The sequence below is a fragment of the Mauremys mutica genome, chromosome 10 (genome assembly GCF_020497125.1).
Source record: "Mauremys mutica isolate MM-2020 ecotype Southern chromosome 10, ASM2049712v1, whole genome shotgun sequence".
Classification (NCBI taxonomy): Eukaryota; Metazoa; Chordata; order Testudines; family Geoemydidae; genus Mauremys; species Mauremys mutica.
Genome location: NC_059081.1, coordinates 57,658,091 through 57,681,507, shown reverse-complemented (window position 1 = coordinate 57,681,507; position 23,417 = coordinate 57,658,091). Strand labels below are relative to the sequence as shown.

Genomic DNA, 23,417 nt, shown 5'->3' with positions numbered 1-23,417 from the left:
GTTCTGGTGTGAATCCTGGCAGAAAGCGGGGGGGGGAGGGAAGAGGGGGCATGTGACCCAGCATGCTTCCCCCCACGTGTTGCGAGGTGGTCCTGGGGGCCAGCCAGGCATGGAGGGTGAAGAGCGCTGAGCAGGGAGGGTCCGTTTGGTCAGTCACCCCCCACCTTGTGAGAGAGGTGTGTAGGTGTGTCACCTCTCCTGGTGTGTGTGTGTGGGGGGGGTGTATCCCCCGTCCCAGTGTGAACCCTAAAGCCTTAAAGATAAGATAAATAAAAAGAATCCAACTAGGCTGTATTTCTATTTAACGGGCTCAGTCAACTTCATGTTAATTTGAATGTTTGTACTGCATAGTTCTGATTGATTGCCGTTGAACTTGCTTGAATACTAGTAATTTTACCAGGTGTCCCGTATGCAGCATAGGGAAATATGGCCCCCCTAAACATAGCTACTAATCAATCATTAACCCTTTATAAACAGAACCATAATATTGAGTATGACCATCTCCCTTTTGCTCAAAAGTTAAAAAATATGTGAAGCATCATGCAACTGTAAACATAGAGTTTGAACAGTGAAAAATCATTGCATCAGACAGCATGTATAGGAACAGGAAATCATCCTCTACATAAATGAGCATGATTCGCAATGAACAAAATCTGTAATGGCTCAAGAGAGAAACTTGGCCTCTTGAAAGCTTAAACCATAAGTAAACACTGGCTCTGAAGTGCCCACCATATGCAAATACCTTTTTGAGAGTAAAAGGGAGCCAGCCATTAGAAGGCTGATTTAACGCTGATCCTACTCTGATACAAGAGCACACATTTCTCAGTACTTGAGATAAGCAAGACATTATGCACAGACCCTGATTTTATAATTTATCCACTTAACCCCGTAACATTTAACACACTGGAACACTTAACCCCTCTATGCTTCAGTTCCCCCCCTCTTTCAAATAAGGATAACACTATGCTATCTTACAGAGATGTTAGAATTAACTCTTTAAGGACATAAAGGGGAGAACATGAGAGGAGTCATCACTGGAAGGGGAGGAGATTTGATGGAGATGGATATATATACATACAGTGCAGTGCCCCATTGTCTTCAATGACCAAAGAACCCATACCTGGACTCTTCCTCTGCGACCTACTGTATGCTGCCGCTGCCTCACCTCAAGCAAGGAAAGCAGAAACAGACACACAATAGAGGCAAGGCTAGGTAAAAGCAAGTACTTATTTATTGTGATCGAGGTCCAGGACTCAAAGTGGATGTCTCCCTACTGCCCATAAGGGATTGCCTGTACTTGCAGAGCCAGAGAGACACACAGGAGAGTCACTGAAAAGACAAATGCCTATGCCAGTCAACAAACTACACTAGACAGAGATTGGAGGGAGTCAGGGAAAAAACAAAATGAGTGCCTCAACTTTTACATTTGGTCACAAACCTGTGGATCCTGGGGCTGTGAAGCTGAATTAATTCATGTTTGTAAAGCACACTGAACCCTTCACATGGAAGGAGCTAGAGAAGTGCAAAGTGTTATATTATCATCCTGTTCCTTGATCGCTGTCTGGGTGGATACAAATAGATTTTTTAAAAAGCGCTAAACAAATTTGAATCTTCTATAGGTGCAGAGAGAATATTTTCTTCATTTCAGTTTATTCAACTAGTTCTGTTCATGTACTAGCTCATTCAAAGTTAAGAACCCAACTGGAAGCTGAAAAAGGAGGAATGCTGTTTTTCTCTTCCACTCTATGAATAAAAAGTAGGTTTGAGAGAGTAAGATCTACTAGTTCTAAAATCTTGAAGGACAGAGTAACCATAAACAAATCAGTTAAATTCATTAACCACAGATAATACTGCCTTTGTTTAATAAATTGGTTAGTTTTAATGGTTTGATAAACTTTTTTCTTATGTATACAGCATTTTTAAGGTCATTTTATTTAATAAAAACAATAAAATTCTATTTTTCTGAATTTTAATTTAATTTGAATTTCCACCCAAATAGAGTATGAAAAAGGTCACAAATAAAAAAATTAATCATCTACTAAAAACGAAATGCCTCATTCACCATTTTCTAACAATCAAAAATGTCAAAACAAAGAAGCTGAATAAATATAAATTAACCTATATTGTTGCTTAAATAAATACGTACAGATATAGTGTATCCTCCCAGTTAGCAAAAATCACCACCAAATTTTGTGTAAAGGCTATATTTAGTTGCAAGTCAACAGACTTTGGTGGTTACCAACTAATGAGAAATCAACATTTCCTTAAGTAAACTACTAAAAAGTACAAATGCAAAACATGATTTAAATGGTGGGTTTCCTGCTTGTGGATTTAATTAAATGGTCACTGTATAAAGGGACTTTTTTCCCCTGAGAACCATGCGATAGATCTGATCCCCTCGGTAATTTATAGCTCAATTTTCTCTGTCCATGCTGGTAATGGAGACTGTGTCTGAACCATGTGGAATCTTCCCAGGATCAGATCTGTAAATCCAGAATGCAAATCAAGGAAGGTTTTCTGGAGGTGAGGGGGGTCAGAAAGGGCAGGGTTGAGATAGTAAAGATGGATTTTGCTAAACCAAGATGGGATGTCTAGAAGTTATGCTCTAGTTGAAACAGGAATTAATTCAGGAAAGTCCTACGTCTCCAGTACAGGAGATCAGACTAGATGATCACCAGGGATCCTAGAAATCCATATGCCATGGAAAAACATGGAATTTAGAGATTTCCTGTAAAAAAAAACAGTTTTTACATTTTGTGAAAAAATAAAAACATATATTAACTATTAACTAAATTTAACTGAAAGTACCGGTGTCACTTATTCAATGCGTGCAACCTCCCCCTCTTGTGGTTGATTTTTGAATGCATTTTAAATTTACATAGCTAAATATACTCCAATAAACTGCTTCCAGTGTATAGAGGTTACTCAACAGCATATAGGGGTTTGCGTTTTAATGCATCTCAAATTTCACTTCAGCCTCCAGACATGAGTAATTAAAGTTATGAAAAGAGGCCAAAAACTTTTAAAACCATCCCTAAAGATTGTGTCACTGAGTTTGGCAAGGAAAAATTTCACGTTGATGGTAATGTCCTGTTCTGTTCTGTATGCAGCAAGGCTATAGATTACATTCAAAGGCAGACAGTTTTAGAGCACATGGAAAGTGTTAAACAAACTGAATGAAAAGAAATGAAAAAAAGAGGCTGAACTTGCAGGACCAGCAACAGTAAAGAAACAATCCACTGTGACTGTATCATTCAAGTGTTTATGCATTAAAAAAAAACAACAAAATTTTCTGAAAATATAGAATACAGACAAATATTTGGTATGGGTAAAAAATACAAATTGCAATTCTATTAATTTTATTTTATTGTTTGATCATAGAGTATCAGGGTTGGAAGGGACCTCAGGAAGTCATCTAGTCCAACCCCCTGCTCAAAGCAGGACCAATCCCCAGGCAGATTTTTGCCCCAGATCCCTAAATGGCCCCCTCAAGGATTGAACTCATACCCCTGGGTTTAGTAGGCCAATTGCTCAAACCACTGAGCTATCTCCCCTCCCCCCAATGGTACAGGTAGGCTTTGAACTTGCTTAAAAAATTGTAAATATATCAATAAACCATTGCATTGAACTGATACCTATACATATTGTGGCTAGAGAAACTAAAATTCAGCTTTTAATTTTAATTGTGGAAAAATACGGATTTTTATGGTTTTTTACTGGAGAATTTTGGGGATTTTCTTATCACAGAAAAATAGGATCCCTGATCATCACAATGGTCCCTTTTGGCCTTATCATCTATGAATAACATTGACAAATGGAAACTGTACAATTCCTCATTGTTTGGGAATCAAGATTTTGCAGAGTGCATCTTCATTTGGAATCAGGACCAAGGGGTCAATGCTAGAAGGTGCTGAGCACTCTCAACTCCTACTAAAGTAGACAGATGCAGGTCAGTCACGCACATAGTCAGGCCATTTGGTGACTCGGACAGCTGCAGATCTGGAAATCAGGACGCTGAGCCATTGCAGAGATGGAGATCTGAGAGTTGAGGGCCCTCAGTACCTTGCAGGACTGGGACCTAACGGAACAAATCCAGTCCATTTGTCTTTTGGAACTGCAAATTGAATCCATCCCAAAAAGTAGCTCCTAATTTAGTGTATCCCAGACTTCTTATTGCTTTGGTTAATTGTCTAGCGTTGGCACCTGGAAGATCAGTCGCTTCCGCAGGGTTGATTTTATTTCCGGCATCTGCTTTTTCCCATTAAAATCTTTTTCTCCCATTTTTTTGTTGACTTGTGTCAGGATGGTCAGCAGATCCACGCACCTTAAACACATTACAAGGAGAAAAAAGAGTTACACAGAAATACGTGGTACTTTCAAACTAGGACTTTGAGGCTGGTCTGGAAAGTTATCCATGTTTGCTTGATACCATGATCCCTTGGGACAAAGACAATGGCTTCCCCATACTCCTGGCTAGTCCCCCAGTTTGAATACTCTACTATGTAACCATTACACTCCACATATATCTGAAGAAAAAAGAATTTCAGAAAGGCCAGTCAGTGTGTTTTTCTACCAAGTGACATTTGTCTTCCCTCTTGGAACAGCATTTAGATAATATGGAGAAACAAATTAACACATCATCCAATCCCTCACCCAGCTCTCCAGGATGCTACACAAGACTTATCACCAGACACCATTTCCCTTCATTTCTAAACCAAAACACTAGCAATTCTTTTTTTTATAGACCAGCAGCCTAGTGAAGAGAGGTTCTTGCCATTGTTCGTTACTAAAAAGATTTGCCTGCTTCCACTGACTCCCATTAATTCCCATTGGAAGAACAAAACCATTGGTCATTTAATATTGTAAAATACTGTACAGGATACATCTGGGGAGGGAGCACAGCGTGGAGGATTGAGCTGGGGACTGACTGGGCACCTGAAGGTCCAGCAATATAATCCTGGCTATGCTGCTGATTCATGTAACCTCAGGAAGTCACTTTAAGTCGGTTTTATTTGTAAAACTGGAATAACAATACATACTTAGCGACGTGAAAGAGGGGTTGTGAAGTCTAATTAATGAACATGCAGTGCTTTGAAGATGCGAAGTGCTATATACAGTAAGTGGAAAGTACTATTGTCAATGGGTTTCTATTAAGCTAGTTTAAGAAAGTGTTTCTGGGACAAATGCGTTCCACCTCTTCATCAGTCCTCTACATGCTATTAAAATGCAGAATATGAGTAGTACTTACTGTGGGCAGAAAGACTCTATTTCCTTGCAGAGGCACTGAATGAACGCGCTGCCTCTCTCTATGTATCTGTAGCACTCAAAGTCTTCCACTGTAGCCATACCAATGAGGATATCAGCCCAGTCAGGAATGGAAGGCAAGGGTAAAGCATCTGCCTCCAGCTGTCGAGAAGAATCTTCTTTCACTGGGATACTTTTCTGCCCTGTCATACCTTGGCAGGCTTGAATAAAGAAGAGTTTGGGTTTGCCAGCGAGCGAGGGGCACTCAGATCCAGTGAAGCAGGAGACCAGATCTTTGATGGCTGCAGAATTCCAATCTGTCCCACGTACTTTACCCTTTTCGCCATGTGAGAGCAAGCAGCAAATGAAACAGTCCATGTTGCTATGGTCCATGTTGCTATACTTTTTGATTGTCTTACAGATTTCCTCTGCTTCTAGGTTTCGGTGCTCAATTGTCTCAAACTGCAGCCACTCAAAAACCCGTTTCAGAGCCTCTGGCAGAGAAAGTGAGAAGGAGAGTCAGCACCCATTTAACATAAACAGAGGAGAGGGAAGAAGATAAAACCATAGGCACTGCACTGGAGAACAAGAGACACTGTCAGGCAGTTTGGAAAGTGTTACAGTCCCACGAAGAAGCCCACCTTATTGTCCCACACCCTGTCAATCCTCTTGGATCAAACTGATATTGCCCTAGCAAGAAATACACAGCTATTCATTTACTTCTGATACGATGCCTTTGCCTTGAGCATCATGCTGTCCTCCCAGAAAAAAGCAGGTTTCACTTCCATAGCAATTAATCATTATACATAAGGAGAGTTGAGTTTGTTTAAGCATCTTTCACCAACTTCATGCTGCACAGGGATATGAGATACTTATGAATAGCTCTTGATAAAACAAGAGGAGGAGGATGTACTTATTTAAGGCTGGATTCTGCCACTCTTCCAAGGAGTAATTCCTTATTCTGCAAATAGTCCTGTTGAAATTAACTACTCTGCGCAGAGCAAGAGCAGCAGAATCTGGCTCTTAGCAAAGGTAAGGACCTACACAGCTTTCCCAGTACCTGCTGACTTAGCTTTGTAATGGGCGAGAAGAGTCTCCTAGAGAAAAGAGGGTGACTGGGAAATGAGCAACTGGAAAGGGATCAGAGTTAAAATTCAGCCATATATGCTTTTTTAAGATGCAGCATTAAGAAGGAAGGATGTGTGGATTCAGATAGACACAGAGTTATTGCAGGAGGAAGGGCTTAGAGGCAAATGGCAAGATGATAAAATAGTTGGATTTGTTTGAGCATTGCTGCAACCAGATGTGTCTATCTACTGGATCAGAACACTTTCTAACTGGCAGTGTGGTCTCCTTATATCCTCCAGTTGCAGACTGTAGGTTAAGTGAACACAGAATTGAGAGCTTAAGGACTTTCTGGCAGTTCTAAGAACACGACTATTAAAAAAAAAGAGAGAGAAGAGAAGTCATCAAGCAGAAAGACGCCATAGCAGAAAAGGCACACACATACATACACACTCTATATAAACAATAGCTTGTGCCCAGAACAGAAAGACTTTCCTTCCTTAAACTACATTTTTAGCATATTCTGTCCAAGAGGGTAAAAAGAAGCCTGTCAGCTATAAACAGACAAATTCTAATGGAGGAGTTGACAAGGAGACTAAAAGGAGTGTTTTTATAGCAAGATAACTAATCTGAGTCAGCTCTCAGGCTGTAAAATCCTGGCAGAGACAGCCTCTCTTGTTACTGCAGTGTAGGCAGGTGAGGTCATCCACAGGTGGCCAGTGTAGTGTTGACCTCACCTAACAACTACAAGGTAAAAACTACTTTTATCTCCCTTAGGCTTTTATAGGGAGAGCACTAACGCGGGTTAATTATCAAGCTGTAACAAGACCGCCCTTTTTGGCAGTGAAGAGACTGTAGCTTTTCTGATACCATAATGGCCAACATGTCTGTCAGACCAACCGTGGAGGGAAGGGAGCTTGGTGAGAGTGGTCTCGTGAAAGAAAAGAGTGACAACACCGGAGCTTATCCCTTCCACAAATGAGGGTAGATTAAATGGTTCCCTCAGACAAAGTCCAACTTTGAAAAAAAATCCCAGTAGTTCAACAAGCAAAATACTTACCAGCATCTTTGTCTGTGCCTTTCCTGGTTTCATCAGGATTTTTAAAATCAGAGTTGTTCAGTATCACACAATAGCCATGAGGATTATTCTCCATCGTGTAGGGGTTCTCGAGCTGTAGGGATGTACAGAGCATAATGACAAGATCTCAAAAGCAGCATAAAGAGCTGTGGGTTTTAAGGTACCCAAAAGAGAAATGAGACTAAGCACAGATTGTTATCCTGCCTCATCTAAGCCCCACAGACATACCACAGGCTGCAGCACTGGGGACGCGGTGTAGGGGAAGTCTGTGAATCTGGCACAGTTCTAGCCTCCGCCTGCAGGGGGATGGAAGGGAGTGGGGAAATAATAACCCTATTTCCTCCCCCCCGAGCACTCCCTCCCTCCCCCAAGGCGAGGTTAGTGTTCTGGAGTAGAGGGAAAGGGAGCAGGTGTTTGTCCCCAGCCCAACACCCCGCCCCCCCAAGAGCACATGGTGGGGGCTACCTTTGAGATTCCTGCTCCTCACCTCCTTTGCTTGGTGTGGTTAATTGGTTCTTATCCATTGATTCAGCATGATTTGAGGGAGGGAGGGATGTGCTTAACCATGACTGCCGGAAACTCTCCAATTGCTTCAGGGTGTCCTGGTGGTTCTCTTCCCCTCTCCCCCTTCCCCCAATGGCAGACATTGCTCTGTTTCCTGCCACTAACCCTAATGGGGTGTTGATCCTCAGGCAACACAGCAACGGGTGCGGCTTACTCTTGTATTCTGGATGAGGGCTCCCTAGGGCCTCACCAACAATTGTTGGGGGGTTTGTAAATGGGATTTATGCCCATCAGGGTCAGGAACAGAGCAGCAGTTCAAGGTAAACATCAGGATTTCTCACCTTTGTCACTGACACTGCTTCCTTTGCTCCCGATTCACCTGGGCCAACAAACGCACATGTTTTAGGGCAGGGAACTTCCTGGTGAATATGACCTACAATGGGCACGAAAAGACATTTAGAGTCAAAAGGGATGTCTTCACGTTAACGTAATTCAGTACAAAGAATGGTATCCAAATGTTCTGAAGGAGTGGGGTGCGGACAACTTCCAACCCCTAACACATGGAGAACTGCTCACATTTTCATCATTGTTTACCACTTAGATAACGTCTATACCTTAGCACCTATGGGCCTACCACTGCTTAACGTCAGGTTGATTTTAGGTGTATTTAGTTAGCGATGATTAGCCCTATTTTTAACCATATGAATCAAGAGGCTGAGTCTCCATGGCACTGACCATGAAATCTGTACAGGCTTCAGAATCTAGGTGGGAAACAATGCAGGCAACAAACAGCTTCATGGTTAGTGCAGTGACTGGACTCTTAGCTACGTTACATTTAATCAAGTGAGCCTATGCTCTAGTTCATGCAGGAATTAATTCAGGGAAAGTCTTAAGGCCTGTGTTATACAGTAGACCAGACCAGATCACAAGGGTCTCTTCTGGCCTTATAATTTATTAATCTACTTAAGGAGCGGTAACAAAATACCTTCGCTAAATGTCAGGCTCTGAAAAGGAGGTTCCAAGCTCATGATCAATTCATCTGGGGCTGAAACGGGAAGAAACAAGAAGAATGATGGACAAATTCAACGGAGGCTATCCCAGGTCTCAGTGCAGCAAGACTCTCAAGGCATCAGGTTAGCTACACGCCTAGTCTTCAACAGAAACTACCCTGAAGTCTTAAAGGACAAACAGCCTGGGCAGACGAAACAACTCATCCAGTGTACACACAATTCTGGTGAGCCTCGCTCTCTATGTGAAGTTACCTAAACAGTCAATACATTAGATCATGATCAACTGACACCAGTTTTCAACATGGGAAAGAAACCCTGTGGCTGTACCAGTTCTGCAGCTTCTTCGCTATATTTGTCACGTCCCACTGAATAAGGGTTCCCTTGAGGTTTTATTTTTAGATATTGGAGGAGATCCCTTTTCCCATTAGTGACTGATGATTCTCTTCTCTTCCCCTCCAGGAATGGGTTCCCCTCGTGCCCTCGTGGTGATGGATTAGCCCATTGACAGGTTGACCATTTCTGTTGCCCTGGGCTGAGTTAAAGGCTCTGTCTATACTACAGAAATAACAATATTTAAACAGGATTGTGAAAAATGGTTGTAACACAGGCATCTACTAGGGTCAAAACATAATTCTCCATCACTGTTATGACTGGGGATGTAAATAGGGTTTAAAATAGTAACAGTTTAACCTATTAAAATTCTATCAAACAGTTAACGGTTAAGAAGTTCACACAGGCGGGAAACTAGGAGTGCAAGGGGTCCTGGCTGTCGGCCCCGCATCCCAGGTGCAGAGCCAGCAGCAGAATTTAATTGTTAACCAAAAGCAATAAGACTGATGCTTATCAGTTAACCAGTTACACTTTTACATCCCTAGTTATGACATTTTTGTACTGTCTAGACCGGCAAAAATAAGTCATAATCATGTTTAAACATGGCTGTGCTGAAAAGGTTTTTTTTTTTGTAGTGGCAACAGGGCTGAAAAATATGTCCCCTTCCTGCTCCACCTAAAGAGATGAATTGATGAATTTTCCCCCATGGCTACAGTCCTTGTCAACACTAGAAATTCCTGGAAATCTCCCACTGTTGCAATGCCTCTAGAGGTAGCAGTGGAGAGCACGACTGTGTAGTAGACATCATTCAGGTGCCCACTGACGTTTACTGTACGGTTTACACCTACTCTGAGCGGCATTAGACAACAAGTGGTGGTAAAGCACCAATGCTCTTTTGACACTAGTGCTTCCACTGTTGCTATCGCTGGTGGGAGAATTTTTATAGTCAAGATTAGATGCAGGGCCATCTCCAGGGATTTTGCCGCCCCAAGCAGCCAAAAAAAAAAAAAAAAAGCCATGATCGCGATCTGCGGCAATTCAGCGGGAGGTCCTCGCTCCGACCGGGAGTGAGGGACCCTCTGCCGAATTGCCGCCAAATAGCTGGACCTGCCACCCCTCTCCGAAGTGGCCGCCCCAAGCACCTGCTTGCTAAGCTGGTGCCTGGAGCCAGCCCTGATTAGATGCAGCCACTATCTTCCTCAGAGCCACTATCTGCTCTACTCACCAAACAGGTGACACTTCACAAGTACATCCTTAGAGTAGCTGGGAGAAAGAGTCCAAATGCTCTGAGAGCCATCCAGGGGGCCTCAGAGAAACACACATGACTAAGCCAAATGCAAATGAGAACCTGCTATGAAAAATTCTGTGTATTCTCACTTTCCCCTGGCCACAAGATGGTGCCTCTCAATAACTGTTTCCTGAACGTTGGGCCTGTCAGGTGAACAAGTCACTGCTTCAGCCCCCAAAGCTCCTCAAGAACATAGTAACTGGAAGTGCTGGAAATGTCCCAGTTTCTGTTTTAAAGCATTTGGCACCGACTTGAGTAAAAACGCCTCCCTTTCAAAACCTTTCCATGAATCTTCTTTCCAACCTTTGCACTAGCTCATGGAAAATGAAGCCTTGCAACTCACTGACAGCAAGATCTGTAAGCCTACAGACTAGTCTCCCAAGGGAAGCGGTGCAGGTCTCAATCTTAGAGACATTTAAAACTAGACTGGTCAAAGCACAGAAAATAATACTATGCAGAACAATTTTTCAATCGTTCCTAAGGCAGGCAGACTACATCGAATGTCTCCCTCATCGCTACTTCCTTTGATCCTCGGGGCTCAGTCAAAAGAATATTCAAATGGGTAGTTTAAAATCATTACCTTGTGTTTCTACTTCGTAGGTATTAATTTTTTGCGCCAGGTCAGGTCTAACATCCCGTAAAATACTCTTCAGCACCTTCAGTTTGGTTTCATTCATTATCCCAGCTTTTTCCATTTCTATAAAGAGCTTCAATATGGTCTGTTTAAAAAAATATGCTTATGTATTAGTTTCAGGTACCACCGCAACATATTAGGCATTTCTCAAGCCAAAAGGAAGGCCTGGTTCCCTGCTCGGAAGAGAGGACAGGCTGAAGACAGAAACATACAGAGAATTGGGAGGGTGCAGGGGTGGAGAAATACACCAAGTTAGAAGGTGGTAGCGGGTGTCGAGATGTGAATTAGCCACCTCATGGGAAAATAAATTAAAGCTAAGATAGGGGATTTTAGAGCTGGTCTGCATATGTTTTTTCTGCACATATGTAACAAAACAGATTTCAATAAAGCAGTGCAAACCACTAATGTAGATATTCTTAAACTGGTTTTGCTTAATCCAGTAATTGACCAAATTAAATGAAACTAGAATAAAAAGTGTGGTATAACCCTGGATAAGTGCATCTCTATTCCAGATGTGTAACTAATATGGATTTTTTAAAAACAATTTAGTTACACTGCTGTAGGTTTTCCATTACGTAAATTATTCCTAATTACTCTCCAAATTTGTAATTGTATCAACTAATCTGCCCATAGGGACCATAGCAGATGCGGGGCTTTTAGGGAGAGTTTTAATGCAGGCCTTGTGGATGATGGACTCAGGAAGGGTGCATCAAAGCTAGTTATTTGTCTATCTAACCTTTACCATAGCCTGGGAAGCAGCTAGGTAAGTATCATTATTCCAATGTTACAAATAAGGAAAGGGGCAGAAAGGTTAAGTGACTTTCCCAGGACCACACGAGTCATTGACAGAGCCAGGATTACAATTTAGGATTGTCTGACTCCCAAACATCCACATCAATGGATCAATTTCTCCAGACCACATCCTCCTCCTTCGGGTGCCACCCAAACATCAATACTCTGAAAGCAGTGGGTAGAGAAGAGGAGCGTGCTGAATTGTGGGAGGCAGAGGCAGGGAGATGGATGGTGTGGCTAAGACAATGAGAACGTGGGAAAGACTGATGAAATGGTGGGGAAAGGAGACTAAGACAGGAGGGAGAAAGAAAGACCCATTTTCTAATGGAGACCATCTCACAGCTCTTCCACTTATCATGAGCCATCCCCACTGCAGGCTGGGATTTACATGCACCTGTTTTCTCTACCTCCTTTGAGGAAAGAGTTAGACTATGGCTACTACAGACCGTACAGCGGTGCAGCTGAACTGTAAGCTCTCTGGGTAGCCGCTCTAAGCTGATGGGAGAGAGCTCCCGTTGGCTTAATTACTCCAGTCCCTGCTGACGGTAGCTCTCCCATCGATTTACGCACCGGTGTGCTCAGCACTAAGTCAGCATAAGTTATGTCGCTCACCGGGGTGGCTAACCACACCATTGAGCAATATAACTTATGTCAATTTAAGGTGTAGCATAGCCATAGCCAGAGACTCAGAACCAACTTTGCACAGGAAGCCACCACAATCAAGTGCTCTTACAGCATTGTCCTGAAGCTTCTTCTTCGGTAGCTCCTTTTGCAGCAGGAATCTTACACTGGCAACTTCTTCACTAGTTATTTCTTCAGAGATTCTGTAAAGTAGTTGCCTGACAATAACAGAAGAAAGGAAGTAAATTAGCCAAAATGAAGATTACCTAAATGCTGTCAGGTATGCCCCATGTGCCTGATGGGCTGGTCCACATAAAGGGGTTTGCTTCGTCCTTAACACTGCTATGTACAACATCCTTGCAAGCCAAGGCTGAGAACAACATCACGGTATCAGAAAATCAGTGCAGTTCAAAGTGAAAATACTTGCTCTCAGAAGCACTCGGTGGCAGTGCTTCCAGGAACGAGACAGTACATAGCACACATCAGGTTGCAACAAAGCGCCAGCGCTGGGAGAGAGCTCTCCCAGCGCTGTCCGTACTCCACCTCCCCGTGGGGAATAACGTACAGCGCTGGGAGCTGCGCTCCCAGCGCTGGGGCTTTGACCACACTGGCGCTTTGCAGCACTGCAATTTGCAGCGCTGGAGAGGGTGTGTTTTCACACCCTGCTGCAGCGCTGCAAATTTGCCAGTGTAGCCATGGCCTAATCAGGCTCTGTCTGGATTTGAGAGGACCAAATCCAACCCAAAGCCTGCTTGACCCCTCTCTAGTTACAGTACAATACTATGATTGTGAGATAATTTCCAGGAAAAAAACCTTCTCAGAGACTGGGTCTCTTTAGAAAAATGGAGATGTCACTTCTGTCGGAATAGTACCAAGGACACAATCAATAGCATTAGAGCATAGAGCTAAATACCTGACAATTCAGGTAGGAAACAAGAATGAAGCTGGACATAACAGAACACCTGTACCTGGGCTTTTTAAGCCCAAGAGGCTCCAAAAGGTCCTTACAATCATACTCCATACCTATATGGTGAAACTTTTGCCTTGTTTGGGATTTGAAGCTCCCTCTCCATTTCGTCTCTGCTGGAGCTCAGTTTACCAGTCAGGAGGTCTATGCGGTTTACTCTGAACAGTAGCTCCTTTAAGAAGGACAGATCATCTTCCTCTATCAGTCTCTTGTTCTGGAGCTTTTGGAAGAAATCCTTGGGATCCTGAATGTCTTCTTGATTCTTCAGTGGGATGTACTCCAGACTCAGAAACTTCAGAGCCATCAGGGTTTCTGAGTCCAGTTCCTCACTGATGAAGAAGAGAAGCTTGTATATATCTGCACTCATTTTATGGCTGAGAGATGAGGAATCAGATCTAAACACAAAGTGAAATGAAGATGGAATGATGTGATTGGTGAGCGAGGTCAACACAATTACAAAGGAGCCACGTCACGTGGAATGCTCCATAATAAATGGATACATGCTACAAAATACACATCTGATGTCCCCCTGTCATAGTTTTGATGTTAGGTCTCTTTTGTCCCCTTTCAATTCATCAGCTTTAGGAATTTGCACTTGGGAACAGAAGCAAAGGTAAGAGAAAATGTCATGGAAACAAGCTCCTCCTGCTTTCCCTGGGAGAATGTTTGGGGTTTGCTGGCAGCAGAATCAATCCAGCTGCATGCAAGTGCTTCCTTTTTTCTTTCCTAGATCCCGCCTGTTGTTCTTTGGAAAGTCAGCATTATTCTTTTTCTAAAGATTCAGTGCTACCCAGAAGCAAGAGCCATATATCTGACACCCATTTCCCCTAGATCTAAAATCAACAAAGTCAGCAATAAATGAGACCCACGGAACATGAAAACATGGACCATGTTCATGTCCTGTATGTATATGTATCTCCTTACTATATGTTCCATTCTATGCATCCGATGAAGTGGGCTGTAGCCCACGAAAGCTTATGCTCAAATAAATGTGTTAGTCTCTAAGGTGCCACAAGTACTCCTGTTCTTTTTGGGGATACAGACTAACACGGCTGCTACTCTGAAACCTGTCATCACAGATGTATGTGTCAATTGTAGTAAAAGCTTCCCTAAGCTACTACTGCTTCTATAAACATTTTTTTTCTGGCCTCTGCAGGTCCCTGCAACCAGGCCACTCCAATTTAGTTAGGAAAGATAATTCACTTTATACTCATTGTCTCTAGCACTTACAAACTACAGCTCACTTACAAGCTAAGCTATTTACTATCACACTGCACATTTGCAAGATATAGATCAGATAAAGAGCATACTGATAATTTCCAAAGCTCAAGTAGAGGCTAGAGCCATACGTTTCCCATTTCACTCTGCACCCAGGGCCAGTGCAACCCATTAGGCGACGGGCGCTAGCATTTGGGGGGAGGCATTTCAGGTCCTTTGGCGGCAACCGTGGTGGCCGGATCTTCGACCACCCCAGTCGTCATTGGCATTTAGGTGAAAGGAGCTGGGGACGCGGGGAGGGCCGCCTGCAGCAAGTAAGGGGGGGGCAGCACACAGGGGAACCGCTCCCCGCCCCAGCTCACCTCTGCTCCGCCACCTCCCCTGAGCACGCTGCCCCGCTCTGCTTCTCTCCCTCCCAGGCTTACGGCGCCAAACAGCTGATTGGCGCCACAAGCCTGGGAGGTGGGAGAAGTGGAGCGGTGACGCGTGCTTGGGGAGGAGGGGGAGCAGAGGTGAGCTGGGGTGGGAAGCTGCCGCACGGGGGGAGCTGGCACAGGGGGGGCCTCAGGACAGGGGGGAGCTGCCGCGGGGGGGCGCCTTAGAGCGGAGAGCTGCCACAGGGCTCGGGGAGGTGGGGGCGCAAGGTGGAAGTTTCGCCTAGGGTGCGAAACATCCTTGCACCTGCCCTGTGTGCCCCTAAAGTCCCCAGTGACCTTTGAATTCTCAGTCATGGGTTACAGTTAGGGCAGGACACACGTTCAGTAGAACCTCAGAATTTCGAACTGACCAGTCAACCACATACTTCATTTGGAACTGGAAGTGCACAATCAGCAGCGGGCGGGGGGGGAGCAAATACAGTTCAGTACTGTCTTAAATGTAAACTACTAAAAAAATAAAGGGAAAGCAGCATTTTTCTTCTGCATAGTAAAGTTGCATCAATTGAGATGAGCTATCATCAGCAGGAGAAAAAAACCTTTGAAGTGATAATTGAGATGATCCATAGAAGGTGTGAGGAGAACTTAACATAGGGAAATAGATTAAATTAGTGTAATGACCCAACCATTCCCAGTCTCTGTTTAAACCTAAGTTAATTGTATCTAATTTGCATATTAATTCGAGTTCAGCAGTCTCTCTTTGGAGTCTGTTTTTTTGAAGTTTTTTTGTTGCAAAATTGCCACCTTCAAGTCTGTCACTGAGTGGTTAGAGAGGTTGAAGTGTTCTCCCACTGGTTTTTGAATGTTATGATTCCTGATGTCAGATTTATGTCCATTTATTCTTTTGCTTAGAAACTGTCTGGTTTGGCCAATGTACATGGCAGAGGGGCATTGCTGGCACATGATGGAGTATATCACGTTGGTAGATGTGCAGGTGAACGAGCCTCTAACCCAGGAACCTATCCTTGCAACAAAGCCCGATGCCAGCTCTGTCCACATATCTATTCAAGTGATACCATCATAGGACCTAATCACATCAGCCACACCATCAGGGGCTCATCCTCACACCTTCTATGGGTCATCTCAATTATCACTTCAAAGGTTTTTTTTCTCCTGCTGATGATAGCTCATCTCAATTGATTGGACTCTTCCAGTTGGTATGTGTACTTCCACCTTTTCATGTTCTCTGTATGTATAAATATCTCCTGTCTGTGTGTTCCATTCTATGCATTCAAAGAAGTGGGCTGTAGCTCACGAAAGCTCATGCTGAAATAAATTTGTTAGTCTCTAAAGTGCCACAAGTACTCCTGTTCTTTTTGCGGATACAGACTAACACAGCTGCTACTCTGAAACCAATCATTTAACTGGTTACTATACAGTAGGACCTTAAACTCTTGTCTAGAAAAACCCAGTAAAACTCACTCCCTGTCCTACAGAGCACACTATCTAAAGCTCTGTTCCGCAGCCCTCATTTCTCTTTTAAATGTATGTAAAATTAGTTTTGAAACATGAGAATCTGCACCTCTGGGCCATATGAAAACTAATGAGACTAGGCACATGAGTCATTCAGACAGGAGTCGGTGCTTTCAGCTGCTTGATCTTATTTGCTACTTCTCTGGGGGGAAAAAGAGAATACACACCTGATAGCTAATTGTCAGTATAGGATTGGGGGAACAGGTCTCCTCTGACACACATGCATACCCCTAGATTAAGGTATAAGCAATTTATAGCCATAAAAATGATCTTTAGGTAAAGGGAATTAATTTCACTTTCACTTTCAAACTTTCTATAAACTTTGAACGTTATAGTTTATATATGTATACAGAATAGACAGTATATCTGCATGTGTGTATGCCTGCCTGTGCGGATAGTGTACTAAAAATTCTAACTCCATTGTCTTCTGGCATTAGATTATAATCCAAAACAGGGAAAGAGAAAAACTAGAAAGAGATATTGGTCTAGCAAAACTCGGTTGCCTTCAAACATAAAATGAGATTGAAGTTAAGGATGTTAATTTCACTTACTTTTGGGGTCAGGCAGATCAGTGGATGAAATGCTTCTGGATCTTGTTCCTAGCAAAATTCAGTTGCCTTCAAACATAAAATGAGATTGAAGTTAAGGATGTCGATTTCGCTTACTTTTGGGGTCAGGCAGATCAGTGGATGAAATTTCCTAGCAAAACTCAGTTGCCTTCAAACATAAAATGAGATTGAATTTAAGGATGTGGATTCCACTTACTTTTGGAGTCAGGCAGCTCAGTGGATGAAATGCCTCTGGATCTTGTTCCTTCTCAGTCCCAACAGGAAGTCATGCAACAGGAAAGGACTGGTCTCGAGACTGAGTGTATTGTCATGTGACTTACAATAGTAGGTTAAGTTAAGTGACAACAGAATGAAAATTGTGATATCAACACAATGAAAATAGAGCTGTTCACTTCCAGAACTTGTCATCATTACAATTTCAGTTAATCAAACATTGCAGATATGGACTCGCATAGGCGGCAGGTTCGTATAATTTTTGGTGGGGCCCAAAATGGTGGTCCCCCCCCCTCCCCCGCTCTCACCCTGTAAGCTGATATAAAATGAAGCTACAATGCGTCAGCACCACAAGATTACAAGGGTCAATTAAAAGTGGAAAGTCAGAAGCAGCACTTGCCTGCTTCAATATACGGTATTAAATTTTGTTGCATCTGTTGTGATGAAGTGGGAATGTTCTTAATGTTTTCTCTGAATACTGTGTGGGTGCCTCAGTTTCCCCTGCAAAGTGCCAACTGACGGTGTTGGGGACAAAGAGATCAGGTGGCCTCCTTGTCCGGAAGAGACACAAAGGCCAGATGAGGGAGTGTCAGTTTGGAGCTGGCTGGGGAAATCGGGAGAGGCCCAGAACTTGGGTCTGGGCTCCCCACCCCCCAAGATGGACCTGACTGAGGGGTCCTGTTTTCTGTACCTACAAGCTCTGTTTTAGACTGTGATCCTGTTGTCTAATAAACCTTCTGTTTTACTGTCTGGCTGAGAGTCACATCTGACTGCGGAGTTGGGGTGCAGGGACCTCTGGTTGCCCCCAGGACCTGCCTGGGCACACTCGCTGCAGAAAGTGCATGGTGTGGAAGGGCATGCTGAATGCTCTGAGGTCAGACCCAGGAATGTGTGAGCTTCTTGCTCTGGAGACAGTATGCTCAGAGAGGAGGCTCCCCCAGAGTCCTGACTGGCTTTGTATGGAGTTGTTCCAAAGCATCCCCTTCCACACCATGTGCTTCGCGGAAGTCTGCACAGGCACTGACTCTCCCTCCTCTGGCCTTTGTCTCTTTTCCAGGCATTAGGAGGCCACCTGATCTCTTTGTTCTCCAACACCTTCAGTTGGCACCTTGCAGGGGGGTGGCCCAGGCCATCAGTTGCCTGGAGACAGGGTGTCGGCCATTCTCTGTGCAGACAGCATCACACTGGCCCTCTAGGGCTTTACAACAATCACACCCCCTTATCCCACCATCTAGAGCCTTAAGAAATGCATTGGGGAAACTGAGGCACACAGACAGTATTCAGAGAAAACACCTGTATATGACCAGTTACATACTTTGAAGGGTGTAAAATAATCAAATATTGTGCTAAATACAATGATACTCCAAACTGACCACCAAATTTAAGTTGCATGTTTTTCCCCTCAGGTGAGGGTTCTGGGGTGGGGCTGGGGATGAGGGGTTCACAGTGCAGGAGCGTGCTCGGTGCTGGGGGTGCAGGCTTTGGGATGAGGCAGGGCTGAGGATGAGGAACTTGGGGTGAAGACAGGCTGCCCCAGGGCTAGGGCCAGAGAGGACTCCCCATCACCACCACTGGCAGCAGCAAGCTCCAGGGGAGGGACCCCTCCTCTGCTCCCCTATCCCCCACAGCACACTCACTCTGCACCACAATCACTGCACATGCTCCTAGGGCCCCTCAGGTCCAGAAAGCTCACTCCCCTCCCCTATGATGGGTACTGGAGGGGGGGGGTTGCCATCACAGGTGGCCTTCCATGCTGCCCCTCACCATAACTTCACTGTGGATGGGTGATGGGGCTGCCCCTTGCCCAGCATGGGGCAGAAGTGGGGTAGGCAGGGTGGTGGCTGGCTATGGGGTGGGGGATTCATCCAAGCCCCAGCTGCTCAGGTCTAGGAAGCCTCCCTCTCCCATCCCTCCTGTGGCAGGTGGGTTGGTGGGTGCTGGGGGAGGGGGCATTGCCTTCACATGTGGCTTCCTGCCTCCCCTGCGCAGCCTGCTGCGCCTCACTGGGGGTAGGAGTGGGGGCTGGGGCTGGGGCAGGGGGGGAATCATAGGGTCAAACACTCAAATATAATAAAAAATCATAGGGTCAAACACTCATGGAAGCCCCAGCAGCTGCTAAGGTGAGTGATGTCCGTCCTCCACTCCCCTCCCCCTCTACAGCAGCAGTTAGTTAGCATTGTTCTTATGCTAATGCTGCAGCTGTAGCCTTAGGCTACGGCAGCAAAAGGAAGGGAGAGAGACACTTGCTGTGCGCTCTCTTTACATTCAGGCAGGGAAGCTTGGGGGGGGGGAAACCTAGCTCCAAATATTGGTGGAGCAGAGCCCCTGATTATGAATATTCCTGGGGCTTTAGCCCCAAGAGCCCATATAAGTTGGTGCCCATGGGAAACAGAGCTTGTAAAAATAAAATAAATAACTGGTAAAAAAGGTGGGAGTTTGAGCACAGCAGGTAGCATAATCAGGACACCTTCTAATATGAAGGGAGACTTGAGTTGTTTCCTCTAAATGAAGAATAAAAGGGTCAGGAAAAAAACATGCTTGCTTCAAAAAGCTTTTCCACTTTAAAGTTTGTCTCTGTCTCACTTCCCTGCTTTGCCATTGGATCCTTCAGTCCAGGGGTGGGCAAACTTCTTGGCCCAAGGGCCACATCTGGGTATAGAAACTGTATGACGGGGCATGAATGGTCACAAAATTGGGGTTGGGGCGCGGGAGGGAGTGAGGGCTCTGGTTGCAGGTGCGGGCTCCAGGATGGGGCCAGAAATGAGGAGTTCAGGGTGCGGGAGGGGGGTCAAGGCTGGGGTGGGGGAGTGGAGTGCAGGGGGGTGAGGGCTCTGGCTGGGGGTGCAGGCTCTGGAGTGGGGCTGGGAATGAGGAGTTTGGGGTGCAGGAGGATGCGCCAGGCTGGGATCAAGGGATTCAGAGGGCAGAAAGGGGGATCAGGGCTGGGGCAAGGAGTTGGAGTGTGGAGAGAGGCTCAGGGGTCCAGGCTCTGGCCAGCGCTTACCTTAAGCAGCTCCCGGAAGCAGCAGCATGTCCCTTCTCCGGCTCCTATGTGGAGGTGCAGTCACGTGGCTCTGCACGCTGCCCCATCGCAGGCACCGCCCCTGCAGCTCCCATTGGCTGTGGTTCCTAGCCAATAGGACCTGTGGGGGTGGCACTTGGGGCAGGGCAGCGTGCAGAGCAGAGCCCCCTGACTGCCCCTACTAGTAGGAGCTGGAGGGGGGACAGGCTGCTTCTTCCAGGAGCCACATGGAGTGGCCTCCTACCCTGCTCCCTAGCTGGAGCACCGGAGCGGGGCAAGCCCCAGACCCCGCTCCCCAGCGGGAGCTTCAGGGCCTGATTAAAACAAATGGTGGGCCAGATTCGGCCCATGGGCCGTAGTTTGCCCACCCATGCTTCAGTCCCATCTATCTTACTATAGTGTCCATCTTTTCTTTGCAGTTGGATCATTTTTAACGTGCAATATTATTTTTTATGGAAAACTATTTTATTTATGTAAAAGAAAAAAGGAGAGAGACAGGCACCACCACCAAATACACAACCGGCACTCAGTGAACACATGGAACTGTAAAGTCTAAATTCTCTCTTGAATGGTGTTTCAGAAAGATATATTGTAATGAATTGGTGATTACCACTGGCTGAAAAACAAGAATTCTGTTTTGCAATATATTTACAGGTTGCAAAATCCGTTTCTGGTCCAATGCTGAACAACAAAATTGAGACCTTTCGAAACTTTTCATGAAAAACACCAGCAAGGCAGACACAATGCCAAAATAGCCAAGCGTTCAGTGGTTAGGACCCTCACCTCCAAAATTAGGCAGAGAAGGGATGGAGGTTTCAAGGAAAAGAGAGAATGAATACATGAAGAGAAAAGATCTCCAAGATCCTCTCCATTTTAGAGAGCAGCACTAGTTTCAATTTCCCTTAGCATATGAGTTGCTTTTGATTTCCAAGCAGTTCTCTTACATAGCTTTGTAATTTCCAAATGATCATTCAAAGTTATTGTTTTAATTTATCATATGATGCCATCTCTAATTGTAGGCAGATGTGGATTTCACCATTAGTACAGGAATACTGTCTCAATACCAGCGTTGGTGCATGTCCAATCTTCATGGGTGTGGGGGAAACAATCAGCAAAGTCTTTTGTCCACTGATGTTCCACAATGGTTTGTCTGGTGTCTATTGGTCTACTTCTGTTGGTCAGGAGATGACAAGTCTCGTGGCAGTATTTCACACTTGGCAATGCTTCTCTTCTGACTGTGGGGGTTTCCAGTTTCATAGCAAACCCTTTTATAGTTACAGCGTGAACACTTCCTATAACATGGGAAATTGATGCAATGCAGCAACTCACAAGCATTTAATAAAGTCCAAACACATCTCTATAAATCTAATACCACCTATTTTAACAATTCTAACACACAGGTGAGCTAGACTGGTTTGCAGCTATGCCTTTGTCAGTGTTCAGTGAGGCATAGGTGTAGGAGCAGGATTTTATAACTGTACTATGAGAATTAATGTATGATTTGATTTCATCCTGTCAGACACCCTTTTTGAATAGCAGAAAGGAATGACAGACCAGAACAATCCTTATGACTGACTATGGTCACCCTTTTGTTTTAGGATAAGTTATAATGTCTGCTATGGTTTCCTATATGTATTACAAATTAGGCACTCTAGTTAAACATACATTTCTTTGTTTTAAGGTTTAGAAAGTAAGAGATGGGATCTTGTACTGTGTCTATGTTAAGGAGATTAGAGGAATGTTGAGGGCCTGAAGCCCCAATGTGAATTGTTTTAGTTATAAGATTTAGCAAGGCTTGATTTACAATGTATTCTCCTGAATATAAAATACTGCTGTCTGTATACCTTTGAAGGTTTCTGTAAGAGATTGTTTGTGAGAATGAGGAATGCGTGCATCAGGAAGAGATAAGGTGTGAAAGCCATCACAAATGTCCAGATGGTCAAGAAAAAGTGAGGGACTTGGAAAGACCAGGAGACAATCAGAAAACATCCATTGTATCGGATGCCCGACATGTTAGCAACATTGACGACCTCAGAAGTGAGGCAGGCACCCCCGAAGACAAGACAACAAATAGGAGATAACGATGGGAAGCCCAACAATAACTATCAAATGATAACAGCAGAAAACCCCAAGATTAATATCACTTAAGGACTAATGATTACAGGATGACATTGCACAATGCATGGACTCAAATGGGAATTGACAACTATAAAGCTAGGATGTTTTGCCATGGAACTCTGGGTTCAGTCCTGCAAAGCCTCGGAGCATCAGATTGAGACCGACAGAGCCCAGCTCCTCACTCGTGCTCAATCTAACTGGCCATTAGATTGACTTGACCTACAACAGACAGGTAACTATAAACATCAACTGGCAGAACGTGTGTGTGAAAAGCATATGCTAATTGTTGTATTTTCAATAAATGTGGCATATTTGCCTTTCCCCCCAAAAAGATCCCATGTGCTTTGTATGAGCATAACATAGGGGCCTTGGAATAAGCTAGCACCTGATGTGCCGGCATCACAACTGCCTTTAACATAACTGAGGCAGTGCACTAGCTTTAAAGAGTTTTTTCAATCCCTTCCCAGCACAGATCTCTACCTCCAGTGCTATATGCATCCATCCGGCATGCTCTGCTGGTTATGGTCATTTTCTGCTGTGGGGACTTCTTAGGGACAGAAACAGCCAGTTGTTGGTGCTCCATGCTATCCATGCTTCACAAGAACAGGCATCAGGAGAGCTGGGTTCCATTACCTTATTGTGGTTGGCATAAGCTTTGTTGATTTGCATTAATATATTTTAGATTTATAAGATGTCCCCTTCCATAAAGCTAAGGCCATATAAGTCCACATAAATTTGGAGGTTGATCCTCCCCCTACCCCCCAAAAAAAGCCCATTCCTACCAAAAAAAACCCCAAACCCCTCCTGCCCATTTTAAGTGTTTATGAAAGGTCCTGG

General features: G+C 44.4%; 1 protein-coding gene across 2 annotated transcripts; it reads right to left on the bottom strand.

Moving 5' to 3' along the window:
• Nucleotides 1–1,264: 1,264 nt before the first annotated feature.
• Nucleotides 1,265–17,519, bottom strand: LOC123378534 (caspase-8-like). Of its 2 annotated transcripts, XM_045032467.1 has the most exons (11): nucleotides 17,424–17,519; nucleotides 17,210–17,275; nucleotides 13,590–13,928; nucleotides 12,679–12,784; nucleotides 11,100–11,238; nucleotides 8,877–8,936; nucleotides 8,233–8,324; nucleotides 7,370–7,481; nucleotides 5,249–5,738; nucleotides 4,204–4,324; nucleotides 1,265–2,728 (listed from the first exon to the last, which is right to left on the bottom strand). In XM_045032467.1, exons 3-11 carry the CDS (start codon nucleotides 13,898–13,900, stop codon nucleotides 2,684–2,686), a joined length of 1,476 nt encoding a protein of 491 aa, XP_044888402.1. In that variant the 5' UTR covers nucleotides 13,901–13,928; nucleotides 17,210–17,275; nucleotides 17,424–17,519; the 3' UTR covers nucleotides 1,265–2,683. The 2 variants fall into 2 exon arrangements, with proteins under 2 accessions (XP_044888402.1, XP_044888401.1); XM_045032466.1 differs by lacking the exons at nucleotides 17,210–17,275; nucleotides 17,424–17,519 and adding an exon at nucleotides 14,844–14,947.
• Nucleotides 17,520–23,417: the final 5,898 nt, after the last annotated feature.

Coding starts and splice junctions, on each gene's coding strand:
- LOC123378534 (XM_045032466.1), bottom strand. CDS start 14,923: ATGGGTTGCACTGGCCCTGGGTGCAGAGTGAAATGGGAAACGTATGGC. Junction 13,929..14,843: donor TTGAGCTTTGGAAATTATCA/GTATGCTCTTTA, acceptor CTTTGTGTTTAG/ATCTGATTCCTCATCTCTCA. Junction 5,739..7,369: donor AGGCACAGACAAAGATGCTG/GTAAGTATTTTG, acceptor TTTCTCTGCCAG/AGGCTCTGAAACGGGTTTTT.